At 39.2% G+C, this 23,219-nt stretch overlaps 1 protein-coding gene across 1 annotated transcript in view; it reads left to right on the top strand.

Moving 5' to 3' along the window:
- SLC25A21 (solute carrier family 25 member 21) overlaps nucleotides 1-23,219 on the top strand; it is a 497,244-nt gene that overhangs the window by 444,995 nt on the left and 29,030 nt on the right. The window contains exons 5-7 of the mRNA XM_003831781.6: nucleotides 1,514-1,573; nucleotides 5,374-5,481; nucleotides 20,131-20,295. Coding sequence (XP_003831829.1) covers nucleotides 1,514-1,573; nucleotides 5,374-5,481; nucleotides 20,131-20,295 — 333 coding nt within the window. The remainder of the gene's footprint in view (nucleotides 1-1,513; nucleotides 1,574-5,373; nucleotides 5,482-20,130; nucleotides 20,296-23,219) is intronic.

Genomic DNA, 23,219 nt, shown 5'->3' with positions numbered 1-23,219 from the left:
TGGCGTGAACCCGGGAGGCGGAGCTTGCAGTGAGCCGAGATCGCACCCCTGCACTCAAGCCTGGGCGACAGAGCGAGACTCCATCTCGAAAAAAAAAAAAAAAACCTAAGATTATAACACTTTTCCTTCCATGGTTAATGGTTTCTAGTGGTTAATGGTTTCATCAGAAAAGTGGTGGTCCCTGGTGTTTGCTGTTGAGTATTATTTTAACACCAGGGTAGTTTCAGGGCTTTCACTAGCCACTAGAATGTTAGCTCAAGTAGGCAGAGGTTTCTCTTTGTTTACTGTTGCATCCCCAGTACCTAGAATAGGAGGTCTCTAATAGTATTATTAAATGAGTGAATGAATGAATCCCTGTTCTAGAAAACTACATTCATAGTGCATTTGAAAGACCATGGCACAAAAGTAGTTCCTGAGTGTTGAAAAGAATCAAAATTTACCAGGTAGTAAAATGATTCTTGGGCTGCCCAAACACTCATTGAAGCCATCTATAAGGAGCTACTTCTTCCTAACAACAGAGTATTTTTGGCTCTGAAATCTGGTTTTGCTTTCTTGCCCCATTTTACTGGGCTATAAAGTAATAGAGTAGAAAATATTGGGGACCATATAATACCCATAACATTTTTGGGGTCTCGAGAATCAGACTCTAGCAGAACTTAAAAGCGTGCCTTATCAGTGGTGTTGACAACTACCTGAACATGCTACCCAGGAGCAAAACATGTTCAAGCACAGTTGTTGCTCAAAAAGTAGAATACAGGAAGAAAAAAGGGGGAAAATGTATTATACGAAGCAATTGATTAGATTCGCCTCCATTGAAATTTGTTTGCAGAGAAAATGATACTCAACATTGTCTACTGAAGAAACCAACAATACCTTCACCATCTTCATCACCATCAGTTTTGAAGGAAGGAATTAGCAGCTTTCTTTCTTCATTCAGGTTGAGGACAGTCTTGCTTTATGGCAGGGGATGGACTAGATAACCTCATTGGGTCCTTCCCTAGTTTATCATGGCATCTTCATAATTATTTAGTGTTTTCAATTCCATGGAGCAGTGGGGAGACACCACAATAGAAATGCAAGTTAAGGCTGAAAAGTGGATGTCTTTTACAAATGTGTTAGAAAATTGGGCTTTCACTGGGAAAGCAGTTCATAGAGAAAACATAGGAGACCAAAGATGTCAGGTCTCTAGGCCTATAATGTTGAATCACTGCCATATATTGATGTCTGGGGAAACTGAAAATGGTCATGGTAAATGGAAGTTGTATGGTTCATTTACTGCTCTAAAGGATTTCATCAGCTCTTCTGTAGGTTATTATAACTGCATTTGAAACTGTGAATGTTAAAGAAAGATCCAATAGCAACTACCCGAGACAGGATTAAAAACTGTATTAGATAGTTTATCATTTTTTGAAATGCTGGTTAACATAATGATTTACCAAAGAAATTTGAGTCAATTAAACAGTTTGTTGCAGGAAAATTGTTATAAATCTGTGAGTTTGGTTTTGTTTCACAGTTTTTCACCTTTGAGCAGTACAAGAAATTGCTGGGATATGTGTCACTGTCACCAGCATTGGTAAGTGAGAGTATTTATTATACTTAAATGTGTGTGTTATTTCATAAAGCAAAATCTAGAAACAAAAACTCTTTTGATTTCCAAGCCCAGCTACTAAAATATGAATTCGAGTTATTCAATGTTCAACTACTTGTTGAAAGCCATCTTCCTAATAACTCACAATTTGGCTATTTTATAGCTCCCAGTGATGAATTTATGATAATAATGATATGTCTGGAAAGGCCCCATATGAGATATGGTCAAGAATATGAAATAAAGAGTACATTTATCAAAGACTCTTTTTAAACCAAGACATGCATGTATTTACATACATACTGCATATATCTATGCAAAAGTCAACATGCCAAACAGGTCACTTTTCCAGCTTTTGCACCAGCTGTAGTAAATATAAGACTTCAGATCGATCCCTTGGGATAAAGTCACTCTGTGGTCAGATGCAGACTGAAGGTCCTTTTATAGGAATGACTGTAAACAACTCAGCTAAGGAGAATTGTGATATTACAATGACATATCTCATGTATCACACAAAATTCACTTGGTGATTTGAATATTTCCCTATGCCATTCCCCTCCTTCTTGGTGACTTTGCTGCTTTTCACAGAAGTTAATTGTATTGACCAAATGGGTTCTACAAATGTGTGTGCAACAAGAGCCCCTGAGAGAGCAAATGCACTAATTTCTCCTTCCAAGTCTGCAAAGCAAAGCAAAACAAAATCTGCATTGGCCCTCCAATTGACAATGTACTCCAGCCTCTAGGAAAATGCCCTCATTTGTCCAATAAAATGGACAATATTTGAGAATATGTATTCTGCCAAATAGGCTGTCCAAGAAGAAGTATCTGTTATTTTTTAAAAATCATACATGCCCCTTTTCTAGGAAAAATCCTGTTAGGAAACCTAATAGCATCACTTTTTGTTATAACAAAGCAATGTCTTGTCCAGCCCTTGCCTATACAAGATAGCTGGGAGACATGGCCTCCTAGAGAGGAACAGTGATACCATGAATCTCGAAACTAGCTAGGATTTTTTCCTTTTAATTCTTTGGCATCTTCCCTTAATGTCATTCTTAAGTTTGGAAACAGCTTGGCAAAAAAGAGGATTAAAAATTTCCTAGTGAGAAACAATAAAATATTGTCTCCAGAGGGCCAGCTGGCTGTTCTTGTGTCAAACATTGGTACCATGTGAGAGACTGTAGGTCTTTGGACTCTTGAGAATTGAAACAGAAAAGCATTTGGTCACTGCAGCTACTATAACCAAATGCATGCCAACTGTGTACGGTTCTTCTCTTTTCTTGAACTCATTTATTTCAGTTGCTTTTTTTTATATGGCTAGACATTTAAACAGCTGTTAAATGTCCCCTGGTGCTCTCACATGAAAAGCTTAGGAGACTGGAAACCCAACAGTAAATGTAGGTTTCTGGAACAACCTACGTAACATGATCTGCTGATATCTGATCAATTCTTTTGACAAGGGACTGCTGAACACTAGTTCTGACAGCAAATGTAGCTGAGTTTTATAGAAGAACAAAAAAGTGAATTACTTGGAAGATTGCATAGAGTAAGTAATAAAAACCTGGACATCTGGATTTTAGCTTTCCCAGTCAAAAGAGTTTGGGACTAGTATTTTTTTTTTCCACTTTTGGCTTCTATGATGGAAGTCTGAGATAAATGAATAAAATATTTGATGAGTTACCCTATACAAATATGTTTAAAATTATAATGAAGGGAGATGAAATGGAAACATCATCAGTGAGTCTCTCTCTCCTAGAATCTGTATGCAATTTCTTTCTTTCTTTTTCTTTTTCTTTTTTTTTTTTTTTTTTTTTTTGAAACAGAGTCTCAATCTGTCGCCCAGGCTGGAGTGCAGTGGCATGATCTCAGCTCACTGCAACCTCCGCCTCCTGGGTTCCAGTGATTCTCCTGCCTCAGCCTCCGTAGAAGCTGGGATTACAGGCATGCACCACCAAGCCCAGCTAATTTTTGTATTTTTAGTAGAGATGGGGTTTCACCATGTTGGCCAGGCTGGTCTTGAACTTCTGACCTCAGGTCATCCACCCAACTTGGCCTCCCAAAGTGCTGGGATTATAGGCGTGAGCCATTGCACCTGGCCCATTCTTCCTTTTTTATGCGCAACAAGAACAATGGTGTTTGCATAGCACTCTATGAAATGGTTTCACACATTATTTTGAGCCTTAAAATAACTTTATAAGCAGGGAAATTAGATATTATTATCTCCATTTTACAGATGAGAAAACTGTGGCTCATCAGAGATTCAGCAATGTATACAACAGAGCCACAACTAGCACCCATGGCACCTTTGTGTAAATAATGAAAAGATGCCCCTTCTCCTGACCGATGCCTCTCCAGGGCTTCTCTTAGCAAGTGAGGGGCAAGCTGGATTCCAGCCTCCAAGCATCCTTGGTTGGGCACCTTTGTCTATGCATAAGCTACTGTGTGTTACAGCTCTAGTCACACAGCCAATAAGTGCTAGAATTGGACCTAAACCTAGACCTCCTGTCTCTGGATCCTGCCTTTGTGCCTCCCTTTCTAAGGTTACACAACATTCCTTTCTCCCTCCGTCCTCTCCTATTTAGAAGATATTAGAGCCCATTAACAAGAGTTACCTGTTATTTACTCTTCACTGGTTTTATTCTTCTCTTGGTTGTCTATAGTACTGCCTCTTGTCCTGGAATTGGAGGTTCAGCACTAAATAATTACCTTTTTTCCAGCATCTGTTTTGGAGATTGGGGCTTTATTTCATTTTGTTCTTCTGTCTTGTGTGTGCATGTTTTGATTGTTGTGCTTATTTTTGATGCAGATTTTCTGGAAAACACACAAGCATTCTACCTAGAGGAAAATTCTAGAAAATTGTCCTTTCCTATTGCAGAAATTCTTAACAGATAGCGAATAAGAACTTGACATACAGTCACCTTTTGATAAGTTTTCTAGATTTTATTTGAGCCTTTCAGAATAACCTAGTCATTTCTTTGTCTTTGTCTTTCTTTTCTTCTTTTTCTTCTTCTTCTTTTTTTTTATTTTATTTTATTTGAGACAGGGTCTCACTCTGTTGCTCAGGCTGCAGTACAGTTGTTCAATCATAGCTCACTGCAGCCTTGAACTCTTAGGCTCAAGTGATCCTCCCACTTCAGCTGCCGAGCAGCTGGGACTATGGGTGCACATCTAGCCATTTCTGATCTCAGCTTTTAGGTTTAGAAGACTGCATCAATTGCCGGTGTTTTTTAAAATAGGGAAAAGATGAATAAAAAATAATTTTTGTTTGTTAATAGTCCAGAATAGTGACTCTTAAAACATGAACATAAAGTTAAATGTTTCCAGCTATGTTGTTACCTGAAATTTAGCTTTTTAGAAACATTTTATTTGTGGTTCTGCTCCTTGGATTTCTTATATGCTCAATAAAGGAATTTAAGTAGATGTTTAAAAATGAAGCTCTCCTTTTACAATTCAAATTCTCTTAATTGTTATATGTGCAGATGTTTTAGTATCCACCTTTAAATCAGTAAAACAACCTTGCTTTTTGTTAAAGGAAAGAGTCGTTGTTGATGGGGCTTTGACATTTTATTTTGAAATTGTTAGGATGTGGTTTGTGGCTTCTGTAATTTCTTCTTCATGAATTGTCAGCATCTAATCAAGAACTAAAGCTGTTTAGTAATGGAATATGGTGCATTTATGTAGTTTTCTCCATTCTCTTTATAACGTTCAGCTGCATAGTGTAATGAATAGCATGTTTAACCCCATACACATGATAACTTGTTTTAAAGTATTGATTGATTTAATTTTTCTAGACATTCGCCATTGCTGGATTGGGATCTGGACTAACAGAAGCCATTGTAGTTAACCCTTTTGAGGTAGTAAAAGTTGGCTTGCAAGCAAATCGGAACACATTTGCAGAGGTAACCATTTAATGTTTTTCTATTGTTAGGGGCATGTAAAAATTTATTTATTTATTTATTTATTTATTTATTTATTTATTTATTTATTTTGAGACAGAGTTTTGCTCTTGTTGCCCAGGCGGGAGTGCAATGGCGCAATCTCGGCTTACCGCAACCTCCGTCTCCCGGGTTCAAGCTATTCTCCTGCCTCAGCCTCCCTAGTAGCTGGGATTACAGGCATGCACCACCACGCCCAGCTAATTTTGTATATTTTTTTGTAGAGACAGGGTTTCTCCATATTGGTCAGGCTGGTCTCGAACTCCTGACCTCAGGTGATCCACCCGCCTTGGCCTCCCAGAGTGCTGGGATTGCAGGCGTGAGCTACCACACCCGGCCATAAAAACTTATTTTTAATGTGCATGTGAAACAATGGACACAACTTTTATCCACTTATTAAAGGAATAGCAAATCACTGTTAAGGAAATAGCGTAAGAAAAAATCAAATATCTCCTGCAAGTAAAGTGTTAACAAAAATGCACTGAGATCTAATGGACAAACACTTGTTTATTCATTTTTTATTTTAGAGCTCTAATATAATCTGAAGTGACTTATTTGGAAATATTCTCCCAGCTGCTGGCAAAACTTCTTTTCAATTGCTCTAGAATGGACTATAGCTGAACCACTGAGGTGATAACATTATTTTACTTTAAAAAAAAACTGAGTCATTTTTTTAAAAAATGACCTCACTCCTTTCCCCACTACACCCACCACCCATCCTGGAAGATTCTGATAATCTGTCAAATTTGTCTTTTGGTTGAATCTGAATGAGCACTTGGACAATGACGGGTCTTGACATTTCATCATTGGTACATGACGTATCGTGCAGACAGCATTCCTTGGTGTGTGCTGCCTTCACGTCCTTCCAGTTACCTAAGAATTCCCTTTCAACTGCCAAATCCAGCTGTTCTTGTTGTATTCTTTTGGGTGCCAGGCACAAGGTAGGAGGAAAACAAGGGGATTGGCATTCCAGGTCCCTTCTTAGCTTTTAAATTTAATTCCACAACTAGGTAGCATGTGGTAGAAATTGGTTTGGAGTATCTGCTGACCTGATCTTTCTGTAGGAAAGTTCCCCTGCCTACTGCATAAGCAGCTGCTAATGGGTGGAGACCCCCTCACTCCCACCCCACTTCCTGCCTGCTGATGCTGCCTGAGAGCTTCCTGGCAGTTTCTCAGGCAGGGGTATGGGGAAAGAGGGGGGCCCTACTCACCTTTAGCTGCCAAGACCTGAGGGGACAGGGTTGGGCTGTTACAGCAGGTGGTATCTACTCAGATGAAGTCAATCCTAATTCAGGGGGAATTTTTTTTACATTTCAAAAGATTGTCTTAAATACAGTGATATATAGCATCTTATAAAAAGTTGAAAATCTCTGTATTCTAGTTTTCGTTTCTCTTTATTCTTTCTTGAATAAAGGAAAAATATGGTGAGGAATAGGGGGAGGGGAAAAGAAACATTTTTTAAATGGCTTATTAATATGGAGCATTTAAAACAGTTCCCATGGAATCTGCTTAAGGAAAACTTGGTTTGTTGGACTGGGAGAATTACCAGTTAGAAGAAAATTGCAGAGATCCCTGTCCGATGTTCCATCTTACCCCTTGGGAAGCTTGTCTTGAAGCAGCAGTGAGTAGGCAAAGGAATAAACAGGACTTGAGCTGCAATTCTTTATCTAGGCAGCATGTAACCACAAGGACTCAAATGGGACAGAGCATCAAGGGGCACTTGCAGGAATGAAAGTCATGAGTTATCAGGGCACCTCGGCTCATGCTAATGTTCTTTTTCTCTCCATTGCCCTCAAGGAGGCTCTGCACTGAGGCCAAGTAAGAGCTGCTAATGTTTTGTATGTGCTAATGACTTGCTAGAATGCAATAAACACCCTTCCTGCCCAACAAAAGAATGTGCTGCATGTGTACATGCTTCCAGTTCATCACTTACACAAATGCAGTCGGTGTAAATTATGTATATTTAGCCATTTTTTAAAGCAGGGGCCAGGGGATAGTGGGAGCTTGTTTGGGGTCATTTCTTTTGCATTATCCACTGAACTGGACATTATCAGGTATTTACTTAGAATAAAATCAATTAGATGCATTATAAAATATTTTAAAAGTTACTTTATTTAGAATTTAGCAAAGTAGTGATTACATAGGTAACATGCATCAGCATTTATTTACAGCAACTAGCAGAATTCAGTACCTGAAATGAGGTGGTGTTTTGATGTGGCACATTATGGGCAATGTTCATCAAATTGAAGCAATAGGTGCTTTTACTCAACAGACAGTAATGGGATTGTGTCTATTGTAGAAAATGTCTGAGAAAAAGAGATGACGTGATAAGAATAGAACATTCGGATATTGCTGGTCATTTTTGCTAGTATCTTATAGATCTTTTATGTAGGACTCAATAATGCCGAAGCCTTCTTCAGTGACTAGCTCCTTCTTTTATCCAACAAGGGGATAGATACCCTTTAGTTAACCTGTGCCTGTGTTGATTTAAGTCAAATATTAGGTATGCTCACCTCGGCATGTGTATGGCCAGGAATACTTCTTGCTTTCTTCACTCTAAGGCTCTGTGGGTTGTTAAGTATAAAAGGGAGATGTAGAGGAAGAGGAAGAAGAGGAGGAAGAGAAGTGGAAGAAGAAAAGAATTTAATGTCCACTGCCTTTAAAGATTTGACTTAAAAAATTAATCCAAGCATAAAAGTAATGCATATTTATGTTATAAAGCACCAAAATATATATGTATTTCTTAAATATGTGTGTCTAAGTGCACTAAAAATGATCTAGACTCTAGAGCAGTGCTATCTAATAGAAATATGTGAGCCACATTTTTAGTAGCTACATTTACAAAATAAAAAGAAACAGGTGAAATTAATTTAATAATATATTTTATTTAACCCAGTATATTCATTTTTCTTGACTATTTTTAGAGCAATTTTAGGTGCACAGCAAGACTGAGCAAGAGGTAGAGACTTCCTATGAACCCCATGCCCCGACACATGCATCATCTTCCCCATGATCAACATCCCCCATCAGAGCAGTCCATTTGTTTTAATTGATGAACCTACATTAACGTGTCATTATCACCCAAGTCCATAGTTTACATTAGGGCTCACTGTTGGTGCTGTACCTTCTATGAGTTTGAACAAATGTATAATGACATATATTCACCATTATAGTATCATACAGAGTAATTTCACTGCCCTGAAAATCCTCTGTGTTCTGCCTATTCATCCCTCCCCACCCCACTTAATCCCTGGCAACCACTGATCTTTTTACTCTCTCTGTAATTTCTCATTTCAATGTGTAATTGATATAAAAATTATATGAGATATTTGCATTCTTCCTTTATACTAAATTTAAAAATCTGGTGTATATTTTATGTTAACAGCACATCTCAACTAGGACATTTCAGGTGCTCAGTGGCCACGTGGGTAGTAACTTCCAACATGTGGGTAGTAACTTTCATATAGGGTAGTTCAGGTCTATAGGAATTCATACTGAAATTCATACCTCTGGAGAGGAGATTGGAATAGAGGAGGAGAAGGTGAGAGTTTAAGAGAAGGGCTTTGTGATGTTGAATGTTTTAACATGAGAATGCATTCATGTTTTGTCTGTGAACATTTACTTTCAAAAGTAATGTATGCTCATCGTAGAAAATTTAGAAAATATAGAACAGTTTAAAGAAAAGTATGTTATCCAAAGGAAATGCTTCTAATGGCTCTGCCAAGATCAAGCCCTGCCTTCAGGGAAGACCTTCTCAACTGATCAGGTGGGAATGACTTGCTGGCCCATCTTGGAGCTCAACCTTGCATAATTCAGGTGCCATGATTTCATTTATAGGAGCAGAACCCATATTTTTTCCTACTCTGTAATTTCTAACAGAGTTTAAACTTTGTTTGCCAATTACTGAAGAGCATATACAATCAGAGCTGTGTAGAACAGGAAGAACAATCTTGTGGGGAGAGACACACCAAAGTTCTCATCACACTTTTTACCATTATCCGACAGTGTGGCCTTGAATAGTGTACCTGCAGTTCCCTCATTGGTAAAATGGTAGTGATCAGTCCATCTCCTTACAGCAAGGCATCTGTGTAGTGGTTGGAAGCACAAGACCTGGAGGGAGATCTTAGTTATTGACTATGTGACAGCCTCACATTTCCTACCCTGACCCTAGCCCAGTTTCCTCATTTGTTAGGAAAAAATAATAGTAATAGCCATGTCAAACAGTCAAATGAGGGTTAAATGAGACTATATAAAGCTGTCAGTATGGCCTGGCATGCAGTGATGGTTCAGTAAATGTTAGTCATTATTATTACAACATGATTGTTATGAGAATTTTAATGTGTTAATATATGCAAAGGTCTTAACATGGAGCCTGGCAAATGGTAGGCATTCAACCAATGATAACTATTTCTAGATGCAAGGTGATCTTACAAATGCGTAAGTTTAAGTAGAGACAGATTTATTTTGAGATATTGCCCCAATTAATATTGAGCAGTCACAGCTGACTCCAGTTGTGGGCACCAACACAGCTCACTGAGCAAGGGTCTTCTCCCTCAGTGTGCCTTAGGTCATTATCAGATGCCACTGCCATCCATTCAGCCTGAATTCCTTATCAAGGCTTATGGACTGGCAGCCTGCTTACAGTGCCTGTTGATAAGGTCTTTAAACTCAGATAAGGGCCCATTATCATAAATAGCAGTAGCTGGATATCTGTTTACTGTAAATAACTAGCACTTCGCAGCAGAAGTTAGAGATGAAACAGAACATTTGAGGCCACTTTGGGAAGAATTCTACCACAATCAAGAGATTTCTTCCTCTGGAATAGCTGTATAAAGTTAACATGAATTCTCGATTAAGCCTTCTTAATCACTTCACATGGAAGGTTATGAACTAAGCTCATTTTCAGCCTTTTCAGTCAGCTCCTAGTTGTGGTGGAACACCAAATGGATGGGCTACATGCAGAATGGCCAACTGGCTTGACAACACCTTTAAGAAAAGCAGAGCAGGTACCCCATAGATGCTTATTTTACAGATAGGTAGCTCTTGTCCTGCCAATTGGGAGAATTTCTCAGGTAGCATGGCTGCTGTTCAACCTGTCTACCCTAATGTCTTGGACATAAACCACCATGGTGTCCTACACAGCGTATTTTGGGTTTTCCTATTTCTTCAGCCTAAGGTGGTGAGTCCGTGGGGTCTTTTAGACATGAAATTTCCAAACAACTTCCAGCAAGAAGTTGCTGCAGCTGAGAGGGGCCCTGCAGCAGAGGACAGTCGAGGACAACAGTAGCCAATATGATACTTAATATAATACTGAAAGTCTTCTGGGTAAGGGGAGAGACAGCGATGGAACAAAGGAACTGCTACAGTTCCAGGTGCAGAGAGCATGGTCTAGAAGAAGGTGTGGGCTGTAGGTGGATGTCCCTTTGGCCATGTGGGGTGGGCCTGGCTGGCAGAGGGCCAGAATGGTGCCCTCTGAAGCACAGGGTCCAGATCAAGGGCCCCTGTAGCCGGGATCCAAGTGCAGCACTGGCACAGAACTGAAGTTCCTTCTGTTAGGTTCATGGCAGCCGAATAATAGGAACTGGAGTCCTGGAGCTGCAAGTGGAGTTCCCATCAAGAACGACAGGTACTGTGCACGCTCCAGCTGCCCCGGGCTCTCCTCTCTGATCCTGTACCCAGTCAGAAGTATGTTACCCACAAAATATGCCTCCTGCCCAGTTTAGCCATAAACTGTTTTTTAAAAATGTGAATTTAAAATGTGGTGAATTTAGTTCCTGATACTGCCCTCATATACTTCCAACTTACGTATAAAATATTTTAATAGGTGTGCTTGTCTTGCCTACACTTCTTAAATTACCACCATATTAGTCAAAGACTATAATCCTTGCCACACTTCCTCCAACTCTAATACCAGTGTCTTGGCCAGTATCTTAAACTTCACAGTGAATAAAGAAAACCAGTCTGTAATTTAAATATGCTTGACCTTCTGTGGGGAGCAAAGTAATCATAGCTTTGTCATGCTCTGGTTTGGTTCACTGGGTGTAAAAACATGTGTGGATAAAATTGGGATAGACCCAAATTTCCCCCCATCCTTCAAACTAAACCCAGGCAAAGAGTTGTTCTGATCTGTTGTCTCTTTGGCTTGGGACTAAGCTTGCCCAAGGATTTCCCTATTGGAGATGGTTTGCATACCCAGTCTTGCCAATGTGACTTTGTAGCTTGCTGTCCTTACAGGACCTCCCCAAACTGGGTGCATTGGTTTTTATCTGTATATTTATAAGAACTAGAAGTCCCCTATCAGTTGTGCTAAGGCAAGTGGTGTTTGGCTGGCATGCTCTCTGCTAGCCTGGAAAATGTGAATTTCTCCCCAGAAGCAAAATCTTGTATGAATTGTTTCCCAGTTTTCCTCTCCACTTTGAAATCTACTTCAAAGTTATTATTTGGCTAAAGGGTTATGTTTTCCTTCCCTTGAGGTCTATAGGATTTGCCTCTGATGTGTGGCTGGGGCACAGGTTTTCCTTCTACTCTGTCATTTTTTATCTATGTTACATATGAACATAATCATTCTCACCCCAAATATGAACCTAAACCTATAGAAAACTGTAAAAGCCTGTTTTACCTCCATTTCTTCTTTAAAGATGTTCAGCCCAAAAAAGAAATAATTAGTGTCCTATCTTGCTCCGATTATAATTTTAAGGATCAACAAACAGATAGCAAATGTGTAACTGATGGGAAAATCTTTAAAGATAGGGATTTTTTAAAAAATTAGCTCAGGGTTTGGTTCTAGTTTGGGATAACACCAATAAATATAGTTCTACACACTTTATCCTGGGAACTTAATACTCTAATAGAGACCAATTAGATCGTGTATGATATCACAAAGCTTAGTATGTTCTCCATAGAAAATCAACAAATGTTTAAACTTATATTACATAGAGTCAACTTTATGTTGATAAAGTAAATTGAAGGGCTGTATTTTGTGATAATCTCTTTTGAGAGAGAGAGAAGTTGAGTTATACAGAGAGTGAGCGTGTGGCTCTGTTTACAGATAGTGGGAGGAGCCAGCTTCAAGGGCATGTCAACATTCATGATGATGTATTGGGTTAAGTTCAAATTTTTCCTGCATTACTGTGTAAAACACTGTCTGGCAACAATTCAGGACAGAAATTATTTCTTTCCAGTCTATGATTCCTGTGGGCAGAAAAGAAAATTATGCATATGAATCCATTCCTATAGTTATCTTTCAATAATATCTAAAGCAGCAGCCAAGTTGTCTCTCTATTATCATTTACAGAAAATAGACTTGTCTTCCATTCAACTGTGCCAGGAACCCTAGATTTTTGTTTTCAGAATCAAGACTTTGAAATAATGATAATAGCTACCATTTACAGAACATCTACTATATATCAGACACTCTGCAAGTTGCCTTATGTGAGTTTTTCCCTTTATTTGATTTTTTAAAATATTTATATAATTTTGTAAATTATTAACATAATACTTTTTTAACAAATCAAGTAAGACAGAGCTATATAAAGAAAAATTAGTTGATTTTTGCCAACATCTCCCTCTAACCCTATCCCACTGGTCACCACTGTGAACCCTTCATTTTTCCTGATGCTCACACTCAGTTGATACTTCAAATCCTCTCTTTATAAGGTTGGTGGCTTTATCCACATTTTATAAGGTAGAGAAAATAAAGCCCAAAAAAGTTAGCTCTAAGAAACTGAACACTAACATAGATGTCTCTTTCTAGTCAACCACACTGTTTTCATTGGGATAAAGAAATCTAGATAATTAAGAAGCTCAAGGGAAAAGCAAAAGAAAGTGTTTATGAGACCATGAAGAAGCAGCACCTCCTCTTTGTTGCCAGTCTTTCCTGAGTCGTAACCCATGTGGCCACAGCACTGTCACCTTCCTTCCTCCCAGCTCTGCCATTGGTGCAAGGGCAAGGCACAGCATGAGCGTCTCATCACCTGCAGGGTGCCGTGCTCCTCCAGGGCTGGCTATTGAATAGCAATTTGATATTGACATAGCTTTGTGGTTCGGTATCTGGGAGGGGTTTTTGACAGCAAATTCTTCTCCACTCACCGGTTGTTTGCAAATAGACCTGTTCATACAACATACACTCTGGATAGACTCTAATTATATCTGGGTATCTTTTTTGTTCATAATCATGCCCTATTAAAACAAACTGTAATGATGAATTTGTGAAATATCTAAGCTAAAAGAACTATAAATGTGGACTTTTTAAGCCTGATTCTTCTCCTTTCACTTACATTTTGTTCTCAAATAAAAGGAAGGTTTTTCTTTGATTTTTAAATTTTTCAAATGTATGAAAATGCTTCAAGACCTCATTTGAGTAATGAAAAGTATGGATGATTTTCATTTCCTGAAGAACAAGCATATTTTCCTACCTTGGTGGAGCAACTGGATCCCCTCTTTTTAAACAAAGCAGTGTTTTTCTGAAGGCCCAGATATGGACACTCAGTCCATTGTGTAGTCTCATCCAGTTTGCTTTCCAGCTATGTGATGAAATCCGGTGCAACACCCGTATTCCGTTGGCTTTCAAATGCAACCCGTTCACCTTTCCATAGGAATGCATGTGGAGCGTGCTTTCTTTTGACATGCTGTGCCTAGAACTCTTCTTTGGCCTTAGAGATGGAGGAAATCCACTGACACACCCAAGCCTGTACCCACTGGCCATACTCTGACTGGTATTTACCCAGGGAACAATGCCTGCTGCCTAAAATCCTGCCTGTGATCTCATGAGCTAATCAGAGCCGGGTATCGTCAGTAGTCAGATGGAAGAACTCCAGAAAAAATAGTTCGGGCTGCCACAGGTCATCTCAGTGATTCGTTGGTAGTACTGGGCTCTCAGAAAGTAAGGACTCAGTGCCCCAGAGTGGTGCCTGGGAGCTTCATTTACACCAAGGATCTTCTCTCTCTCTTTTTAACATTTTTTGTGTTTTAAAATATATTTTATTAGATATATTTGAGGTTTACAACATGGTGTTACAGGATACAGACAGTAAAATGGTTACTATAGAAAAGCAGATTAACATATGTATCATCTCACATAGTGACTATTTTTGTGTGTGGCAAGAGCAGCTAAAATTTACTTATTTAACAAAAATCCCTAAAACAGTACAACACAATTTTATTAACTCTAGTCCTCATGTTGGACATTAGATCTCTAGGCTTGTTCATCCTGCTGACGCTTTGCACTCTTCCACCTGCATCTCCCCACCTCTCCCCGCTCCTCGCATCACCCCTGGTAACCACTGTTTTATTCTATCTACGTGTATATTTGACCTTTTTTGTTTTGGATTCTACATATAAGTGATCATATGATATTTTTCTTTCAGTGTTTGGCTTATTTCACTTAGGATCTGCTTATTTATTTATTTATTTATTTATTATTTTTGAGACAGAGTCTCACTCTGTCTCCCAGGCTGGAGTGCAGTGGCACGATCTCTGCTCACTGCAACCTCCACCTCCTGGGTTCAAGGGATTCTTCTGCCTCAGCCTCCCAAGTAGCTGGGACTACAGGCCCGCACCACCATGCCCAGCTACTTTTTGTATTATTAGTAGAGACAGGGTTTCACCACATTGGCCAGCTGGTCTCGCACTCCTGACCTCGTGATCCACACTCCTTGGCCTCCCAAAGTGCTGGGATTACAGGCATGAGCTGCTGTGCCCAGCCAAGGATCTGCTTTTTTAATTAAACCTCTTAATAACTTTTTAAACAGAAATTTGATTCCATTTCCCATAACCATTATAGAATACTCTCATAGGTAAATATAAAAATTATCAGCATATCCCTTCATGTAAAAATTGAAGCAAAAAATATTTGTTAAGTCTCATCCCAATCCACTTATTCTTCCATGCTTTTCAGATTGGGTGCAGTCAATGAAGGTACAACCAGGAAAGTTAGAGTGCAATTTGGCCCACAATTGGTAACTAAATATGAAAATTGGAGTGAATCTAAATAATACAAGGAAACTGAGCTAGTGGGTGACCTGCTGGATTAGATAGTATTGGAATCATTTGGCTGATGATGCTAATCAGTTACCATTTTGCTTTTAAATGGAAGCCCCATAATCAAATAAGTTTAGTAAAATTCCATGTGTTTACAGAGATCTAGTCAAAATTATTCTATATTTTCCTATTTAAGCATCCTAGTGGAAGTCATGTTTTGCCTTTCTAATTAAATATTTGCTTACATATGTGTGAAACAATGTCCCTGAATGAAGAAAGAAAACATACTATCATACTATTACTTCTTATTTTTATAGGCAATTGAGTTCTGGTTTTCTTTATCCCAAGGCCTCCATTTGCCAGAAAAATATATTTGTACTATTATGCATCTGTTACTTACATCAGTTGGATTGTCAAACTCTGAAACTCTTATTACCTATGTACAATAAGAATGAGTGTGTAAAGAACAACATTGGATTAGATGCAGAATTCTGCTTAAGCCATTTATCAGCAGCATTTTATCTTAGGCATGTTGCCTAACAATCTTTGGTTTCCTCACCTGAAAAATGAGATATACCAGCTGCCCACATTACAAGGTTGCTGAGAGAAGCAATCAGATATGTTAGGTTGGCAGAACCACCAAGAATGTAAAAGTACAGATTTGGAGTCCAAGGAACCTCAGTTGGAACTCTGTTGTTACCACTTACTCTGTAATCTTGGGTGAGTAACTTAACTTCTAAGTCTTAGTTTCCTTATCTGCCAAATAGGGATCATGATAAGACATATCTCACACAATTACTGAGAGGATTAAATGACACCAAAAAGTACTGAGCACGTATGATAATGGCTAAAGGTGTTGAGCACTTCCTGTGTTCCAGCTACCTGATCACGTATACAAATGTGTTTTCTAGGCTGGAAAGCCATATAGAGGGGGAAGCCCAATTCATGTGCTTTTCCATTGCCAGTCTTTCTTCCCGTATGGCCTTACTTCTACAGCCCACAGACTTGCCATATGCAGAGATCTTAGCCAGGGTACTCACCTTGAGGGATAAGGAAGAGGCCAATTTATAGGATTTACTGCTCCAGAGAGGAAAGCTCCTGGGTGAGGCACTATACCTGGAACAAGATCTCTACCCCAAGCATTGAATTTGGTTGGGTCTCAGAGGAAGCAGACCTGTTATCTTGCATTCTGCATGCATTTCTGGTGGACTTTATCACAAAGGTCTGGGACTCTGGGAAAAGGAAAGGACAGCCAGAAGGAATGAAGAAAAAAAAAGCTTTCTCTCCCTCAAATCAGATTCCAGCTTTTGGTTGCCACTGCCTTCAACTAACAAATAAATCACCTGTCATTTTATTGTTATAACTATTTTTATGATTGTCAGCATAATTGCCATTATCGTTAACACCTAAATGTATAGTGAATGCTTAGAATGGACTAAGTTGTTTACAATGGACTAAGTTCATTGACTTCTTTCAACAATCTCAACAATCCTGTGAGGAAGATTTTTTTTTTCTTTTTTTTTTTTGAGATAGGGTCTTGCTTTCACTCTGTCATCCAGGCTGGAGCCTGTCACTATGCAGTGACAGGATAACAGTTCACTGCAGCTTCACCTTCCAGGCCTCAAGTGATCCTCCTGCGTCAGCCTCCTTAGTCAGCCTCCTGAATAACTGGGATCACAGGCTTGCCACAGCGCCTGGCTAATTTTTTAATTTTTTGTAGAGACTGGGGTCTTACTATGTTGCTCAGGCTGGTCTTGAACTCCTGGGCTCAAGCACTCCTCCTGCCTCTGCCTCCCAAAATGCTGAGATTACAGGTTTGAGCCACTGCAGAAGCCACCGACCTCAGGAAGATTCTATCATTATCCTTATTTAGAAATTTAGAAATTAATAAAGTGAGAATTAATCAGAGAGGATAAAATACTTGCCAAAGTAGCAAGTGGTACTGCTGAGACTCAAACTTGGAACTGTCTAGCTCTGAGCTCCTATTTCCAATTACTATGCTACTCTCCAATTAATTACTGACAACTAGAGTCCGAACTCAACAAAGCACTTGAGTTTAAAATGATGCATTACATTTGCTTATACACACACAGCACCCAAGCCAGTGAAAATCAGGAAACAGACAATTAGCAAATGCCACTTGAATATTTGTCAGCTCTCACCAAGATCTAGGAGAAATCTTCTCTTTTCAAGATGATGAGAAAGATGCTATCCAAATTAATCCTTAGTTTAGTCATCCTAATTCTAATGACTTAGCAAACTAAGATTTTTAAACAATAGAAACATCTTTATACCCATGTTTTTAGGGAAAGCCATTGTCATTTGCACTTTATTTTAGAGCCACTGGTTTCTCTGCTGCTCTAAAACTTAGATGGCCTCGGAGCTCCTCCGCCCTCATGCCCTCAAGACCTCAGAGGAGTGAGGATGGAGAAAAGGTTTAGGTTGGGTGCAGGGAGAACCTGTGTTAGTCAGGCAGCCTCACCTCTGTCCTGTTCCTCCCACCCCCAGGAAAGCTGCCCTCTCCTTCCCCCGCCTCTAGACTGCCTTCTTGAAGCAAGATAGCAGTACTTGGGCAGTTTACTCAGCACTTCCAGGGTCTTTCCAACAAAAATGAGTTTCTGCTCGTCCTGTCTCTTTTGAAACCAAAAAATAATGATTTAGGGGTGAAAGTCAATGTGCTGAAACACAAAAAAATCTCATGTTGTCAAGCAGAAAGTAAACTTTAACCTTCAGAAAATTTTTTGGTTTTCCTGTATGATATGTGTTATTGTTTTAAGATGTATTCTACCATGGTTTTTTCATATTACAAAGGAGGGTTTTCTTAAGCTTATTGTAATTGATTGTAATTAGTTCCCTTAAATTAATGGATGAAGTTGAGTGTAGAATTGTAGCTAGAGTCTTCAAAACATTTATCAGCAAAGACTATAGGATTTACTATATAAACAAGCTCATTTAAATGTTTCACATTAATTACATAGCTATTATAAATGCAGATGGGAAGAAAAGCCTTGATGGGATTTGTTCTGTTCTATTCTGCTGATGTAGCCTTAATTGCACATGATAAGAAAATACTTTTTTTTTTTAAAGCTGTTATCACTGTTTTTTTTTTTTTACTTTTTTTTTTTTATTATACTTTAAGTTTTAGGGTACATGTGCACATTGTGCAGGTTAGTTACATATGTATACATGTGCCATGCTGGTGCGCTGAACCCACTAACTCGTCATCTAGCATTAGGTATATGCTATCCCTCCCCTCTCCCCCCACCCCACAACAGTCCCCAGAGTGTGATGTTCCCCTTCCTGTGTCCATGTGATCTCATTGTTCAGTTCCCACCTATGAGTGAGAATATGCGGTGTTTGGTTTTTTGTTCTTGCGATAGTTTACTGAGAATGATGATTTCCAATTTCATCCATGTCCCTACAAAGGACATGAACCCATCATTTTTTATGGCTGCATAGTATTCCATGGTGTATATGTGCCACATTTTCTTAATCCAGTCTATCATTGTTGGACATTTGGGTTGGTTCCAAGTCTTTGCTATTGTGAATAATGCCGCAATAAACATACGTGTGCATGTGTCTTTATAGCAGCATGATTTATAGTCCTTTGGGTATATACCCAGTAATGGGATGGCTGGGTCAAATGGGAAAATACTTTTAGTCTGAAAGTGTGCCAGACTGCCACAACCACGCTAACAACCTGCTTTAGTGAAATATCAAACAAATGTCATGTCAGTGTGTGCCTCATGGGTGGGAAAAAAAAAAACAACACTGAACAGTTTCCCCTGTTAACTATTCAGTGAAAATATGAGAGAGATATCTTTTGTACAGTGCCTTCAAAAAAGAAACAACCACTCATACATTTTTTTTTTAAACCCATGTGAATTGTAATTGTATTGTAATGAATTGTAAATCTCAGGGTAACAGCAGTGAGCTCTTCAGCCAGACTGGATTCTAGCAGTCAGGACATTTCAGCCTTGGGTAATCAATCAGGGGACTGGAAAGGAGTAATTTCAAGGTGGTAACCGAGTACTCCCAACACCATTTATGTATAATTTATCACAGCGGTGATACGCACACTGATTGCATATCTGCTTGAGGACGTGTACAATCAACAGCTATTTATTTATGGCCAATTTATAACATAGTGCCAGGTTCAACCATTGAGGCAATTGAATCAAAACTAACATTAGCTTTAGAAAAACATAATTAGAAAGGTAAATACACTGGATTCAGGAGCCAAATATAAATTCCTTTTGGATAATGTATAGTTATGGATTACCGAAATATCTATATGGTTAATCTCCTTCATTAGTGTGAATAATCCAGAATTGGATGTAATTACTTACATGTTGAAAGTGATGATAGTTATTATATAACATCAGTTTCACTAATCCTATCAAAATCGTTTGTTCTTTGCCAACAATCTTTTCTATAAAGCCTGTTTTTATGCATGCAATTTTGTTTGCTTCTTGGGTTTGCTGATTTTAAAAAACACAGATCTAGGCATGATTATTCATATCTGGGGGAAAAAAGTCCCTAATAATTCTGGCTTGAAGGGAAGTTAATACGGTAATTTACTGTATTCCACAGTCCCAAAGATGATCATTCTGGCTTTGCTTCTCTCTTCTGCAGCAACCATCCACTGTGGGTTATGCAAGACAAATCATTAAGAAGGAAGGCTGGGGACTCCAGGGCCTCAACAAAGGATTAACTGCAACTTTGGGACGACATGGAGTTTTCAACATGGTTTATTTTGGCTTCTACTACAATGTCAAAAACATGATTCCTGTCAATAAGGTAACTATTTAATAAATTAAAATCCTGGAGGAAAAATCCTATCGGTGATGATAGCTCCGTTTGTAGAATGTTTATCCTGTCCTGGTCACTGTGCTGGACACCTACATCTATTATCTAATTTGATCCTTACATCTGCATTGAGTGCTGTTATCCCTGTTTCAAATCCAGAAGTGGAGTCTTAGAAAGATCAAGGAAATTGCCCAGGCTCACATAGTAAACAGTAAAGTTGAGGACTGAACCCAAGTCTGACTCCAAAATTTATCTTCTTGAAGAAGCTATTTTTACACCTGAGTGCTTTCCCTTTATTACTAAAAGGAATTTCTAGAAACTATGTTATTACTTAATTTTTATCTCAGGAGCATAACTTTCTCAAGAAAGTTGAAAGCTTTGTATTTTAAAAAACTTTTGAACTCACAAGGAAAAATTGTTGGCCTAAAATTTAAATTTCACCTGGATATTAATTTTTAATCTAGGTTAATTAGGGTAGTCAATCAATTCTTCTAGAATCATTTGCTTTTGAGGCAAAATAACAATGATGATAATTATTATCATCATCTTCAATATTATTATTTTGAAATGATAGTTTATAGGCTGGGTGCAGTGGCTCATGCCTGTAACCCCAGCACTTTGAGAGGCAAAGGCAGGAGGATTGCTTGACGCCAGGAGTTTTGAAACCAGCCTGGGCAATACGATGGGACCTCTCTCTACAAAAAATTAAAAAATTACCCAGGCATGATGGTGTGCACTTATAGTGAAGCTACTCGGGAGGCTGAGGTGGGAGGAGCGCTTGAGCCCAGGAGTTCAAGACTGCAGTGAGCTATGATTGCGCCACTGCACTCCAGCCTGGCAACAGAGTAAGACCCTGTTTCTTTCTTTTTCTTTCTTTCTTTCTTTCTTTTTTTTTCCCGTTTCCTTTTTTTTTTCTTTTCTTTTCTTTTTTTTTCTTGGAGACAGAGTTTCACTCTTGTCACCCAGGCTGGAGTACAATGGTGCAATCTCAGTTCACTGCAACCTCCGCCTCCGGAGTTCAAGCAATTCTCCTGCACCAGCCTCCTGAGTGGCTGAGATTACAGGTGCCCACCACCACACCCAGCTAATTTTTTTTTTATTTTGGCACCATGATGACCAGGCTGGTCTCAAACTCCTGACCTCAGGCAACCCACCCGCCTCAGCCTCCCTAAGTGCCAGGATTACAGGCATGAGCCACCACGCCCAGCCAAGTAAGACCTTATTTCTAAATAATCATAATAATAACGTTTTTTAATGGTAACTTACAGATGCAAGCAGCCTTTTTCAACGTCTACAATATAAAAGTAGCACAGGATGTGCTTTTAAGCCATAGTATCACAGAATTTTTCCCTACCATCAAATTGCTTGCTTGCAGTTAAAACTGCAGTCCTGGATGTACCAGTTGGGGTAACATTTTTCACGAGCAGGCAGTTTCCCTTAGAGGTCCAGTTCTTCATTTTTCTTAGTAGAAAAGTATTGAAGGACTTTTTTTTTTAGTCATAAAACTATTTGTAGTATGGCTAACCAGACTCTTCAGTAAAGTTAGTTGTACCTGTTTTTGCCCAGCTATCCCGTATATTCTAGTAAAGGCCAGGACTTTTCTCAAATGACAGCTGGATCTACACCATGTGTTCCACATTAACCACCTGTTGGCATTGCTTCACTTCACTAACCAAAGTTGTTAACCAGGTTTCCCTGTATTTGGAAATCTCATTTATTGAGTAGAAGCTTATGTTTTTTTGGTCTGAAATCCTTGATTGGCCACAGTGTATATAGACCCCCCCAGTGACTGACAATTCTGACTCCAGGGACCCTCAGAGCTCTTCTCTTGTCAAGATATAGAAAATGAGTGCAATAAACACTGTGGTTCTGGATGACACGAAGGAGCTCTCAATACACTGAGATTTTTTTTAGAGGAACCTGCTAAATAATTTGTAAGGCCCAGAACAGAATGCAAATGCAGAGCCCTTTGTTCAGAAATTATTAAGAATTTGAAGACAGTGACAGTAGAACATTAAATCAATCATGGGGCTCATCTCTTCTAAATGCAGGCCCCACACAACAGCACTGTCACACACCCATGAAACCAACTCTGTTTTTCAGACTGTAAGACAACCACTCCACAAAAATACAAAAATTAGCTGGGCATCATGGCACATGCCTGTAATCCCAGCCACTCGGGAGGCTGAGGCAGGAGAATTGCTTGAACTTGGGAGGTGGAGGCTGCAGTGAGCCGAGCTGGCGCCATTGCACTCCAGCCTGGGCAACAGAGCGAGCCTCCATCTCAAAAAAACAAAAAAAAAGATTAATCAGATATATGTATGGTCATATGCTAAAAAAGAAAATCCACAAGCACAAACTTTATTCTACAATTAGTCAATACACTTAAGTTATTAAATGTTTTGAATTGTTTAAAAAAAAAACCCTGAGCTGGCACAGTGGCTCAAGCCTGTCATCCCAGCACTTCGGGAGGCTGAGTCAGGAGGATTGCTTGAGGCCAAGAGTTGAGACAGGCCTGGGGAACATAGTGAGACCTCATCGCTACAAAAAAAAAACAAAAACAAAAAACTAACGTTAGCCAGCTGTGATTGTGCACATCTGTAGTCCCAACTACTCTGCAGGCTGAGGCAAGAGGATTGCTTGAGGCTAAGAGTTCAAGACCAGCCTGGGCAACTTAGTGAGACCCTGTCTCTACAAAATTTTAAAAATTAGCCAGGTGCTGTGGTGAGTGCCTGTAGTCCCAGATGCCTGCAAGGCTGAGGTGGAAAGATTGCTTGAGCCTGGGAGGGCAAGACTGCAGTGAACCATGACCATGGCACTGCACTCCAGCCTGCATGACAGGGAAAGATCTTGTTTTAAAAAAAAATGTTGACATGTGTCTGCCCAATTTTTTGTAATGATATTCAGTGAAATGT

This window comes from Pan paniscus, chromosome 15, assembly GCF_029289425.2.
Source record: "Pan paniscus chromosome 15, NHGRI_mPanPan1-v2.0_pri, whole genome shotgun sequence".
Taxonomy (NCBI): Eukaryota; Metazoa; Chordata; class Mammalia; order Primates; family Hominidae; genus Pan; species Pan paniscus.
The sequence above is the reverse complement of the archived record's forward strand: the minus strand, read 5'-3'. Positions and strand labels throughout refer to the sequence as shown.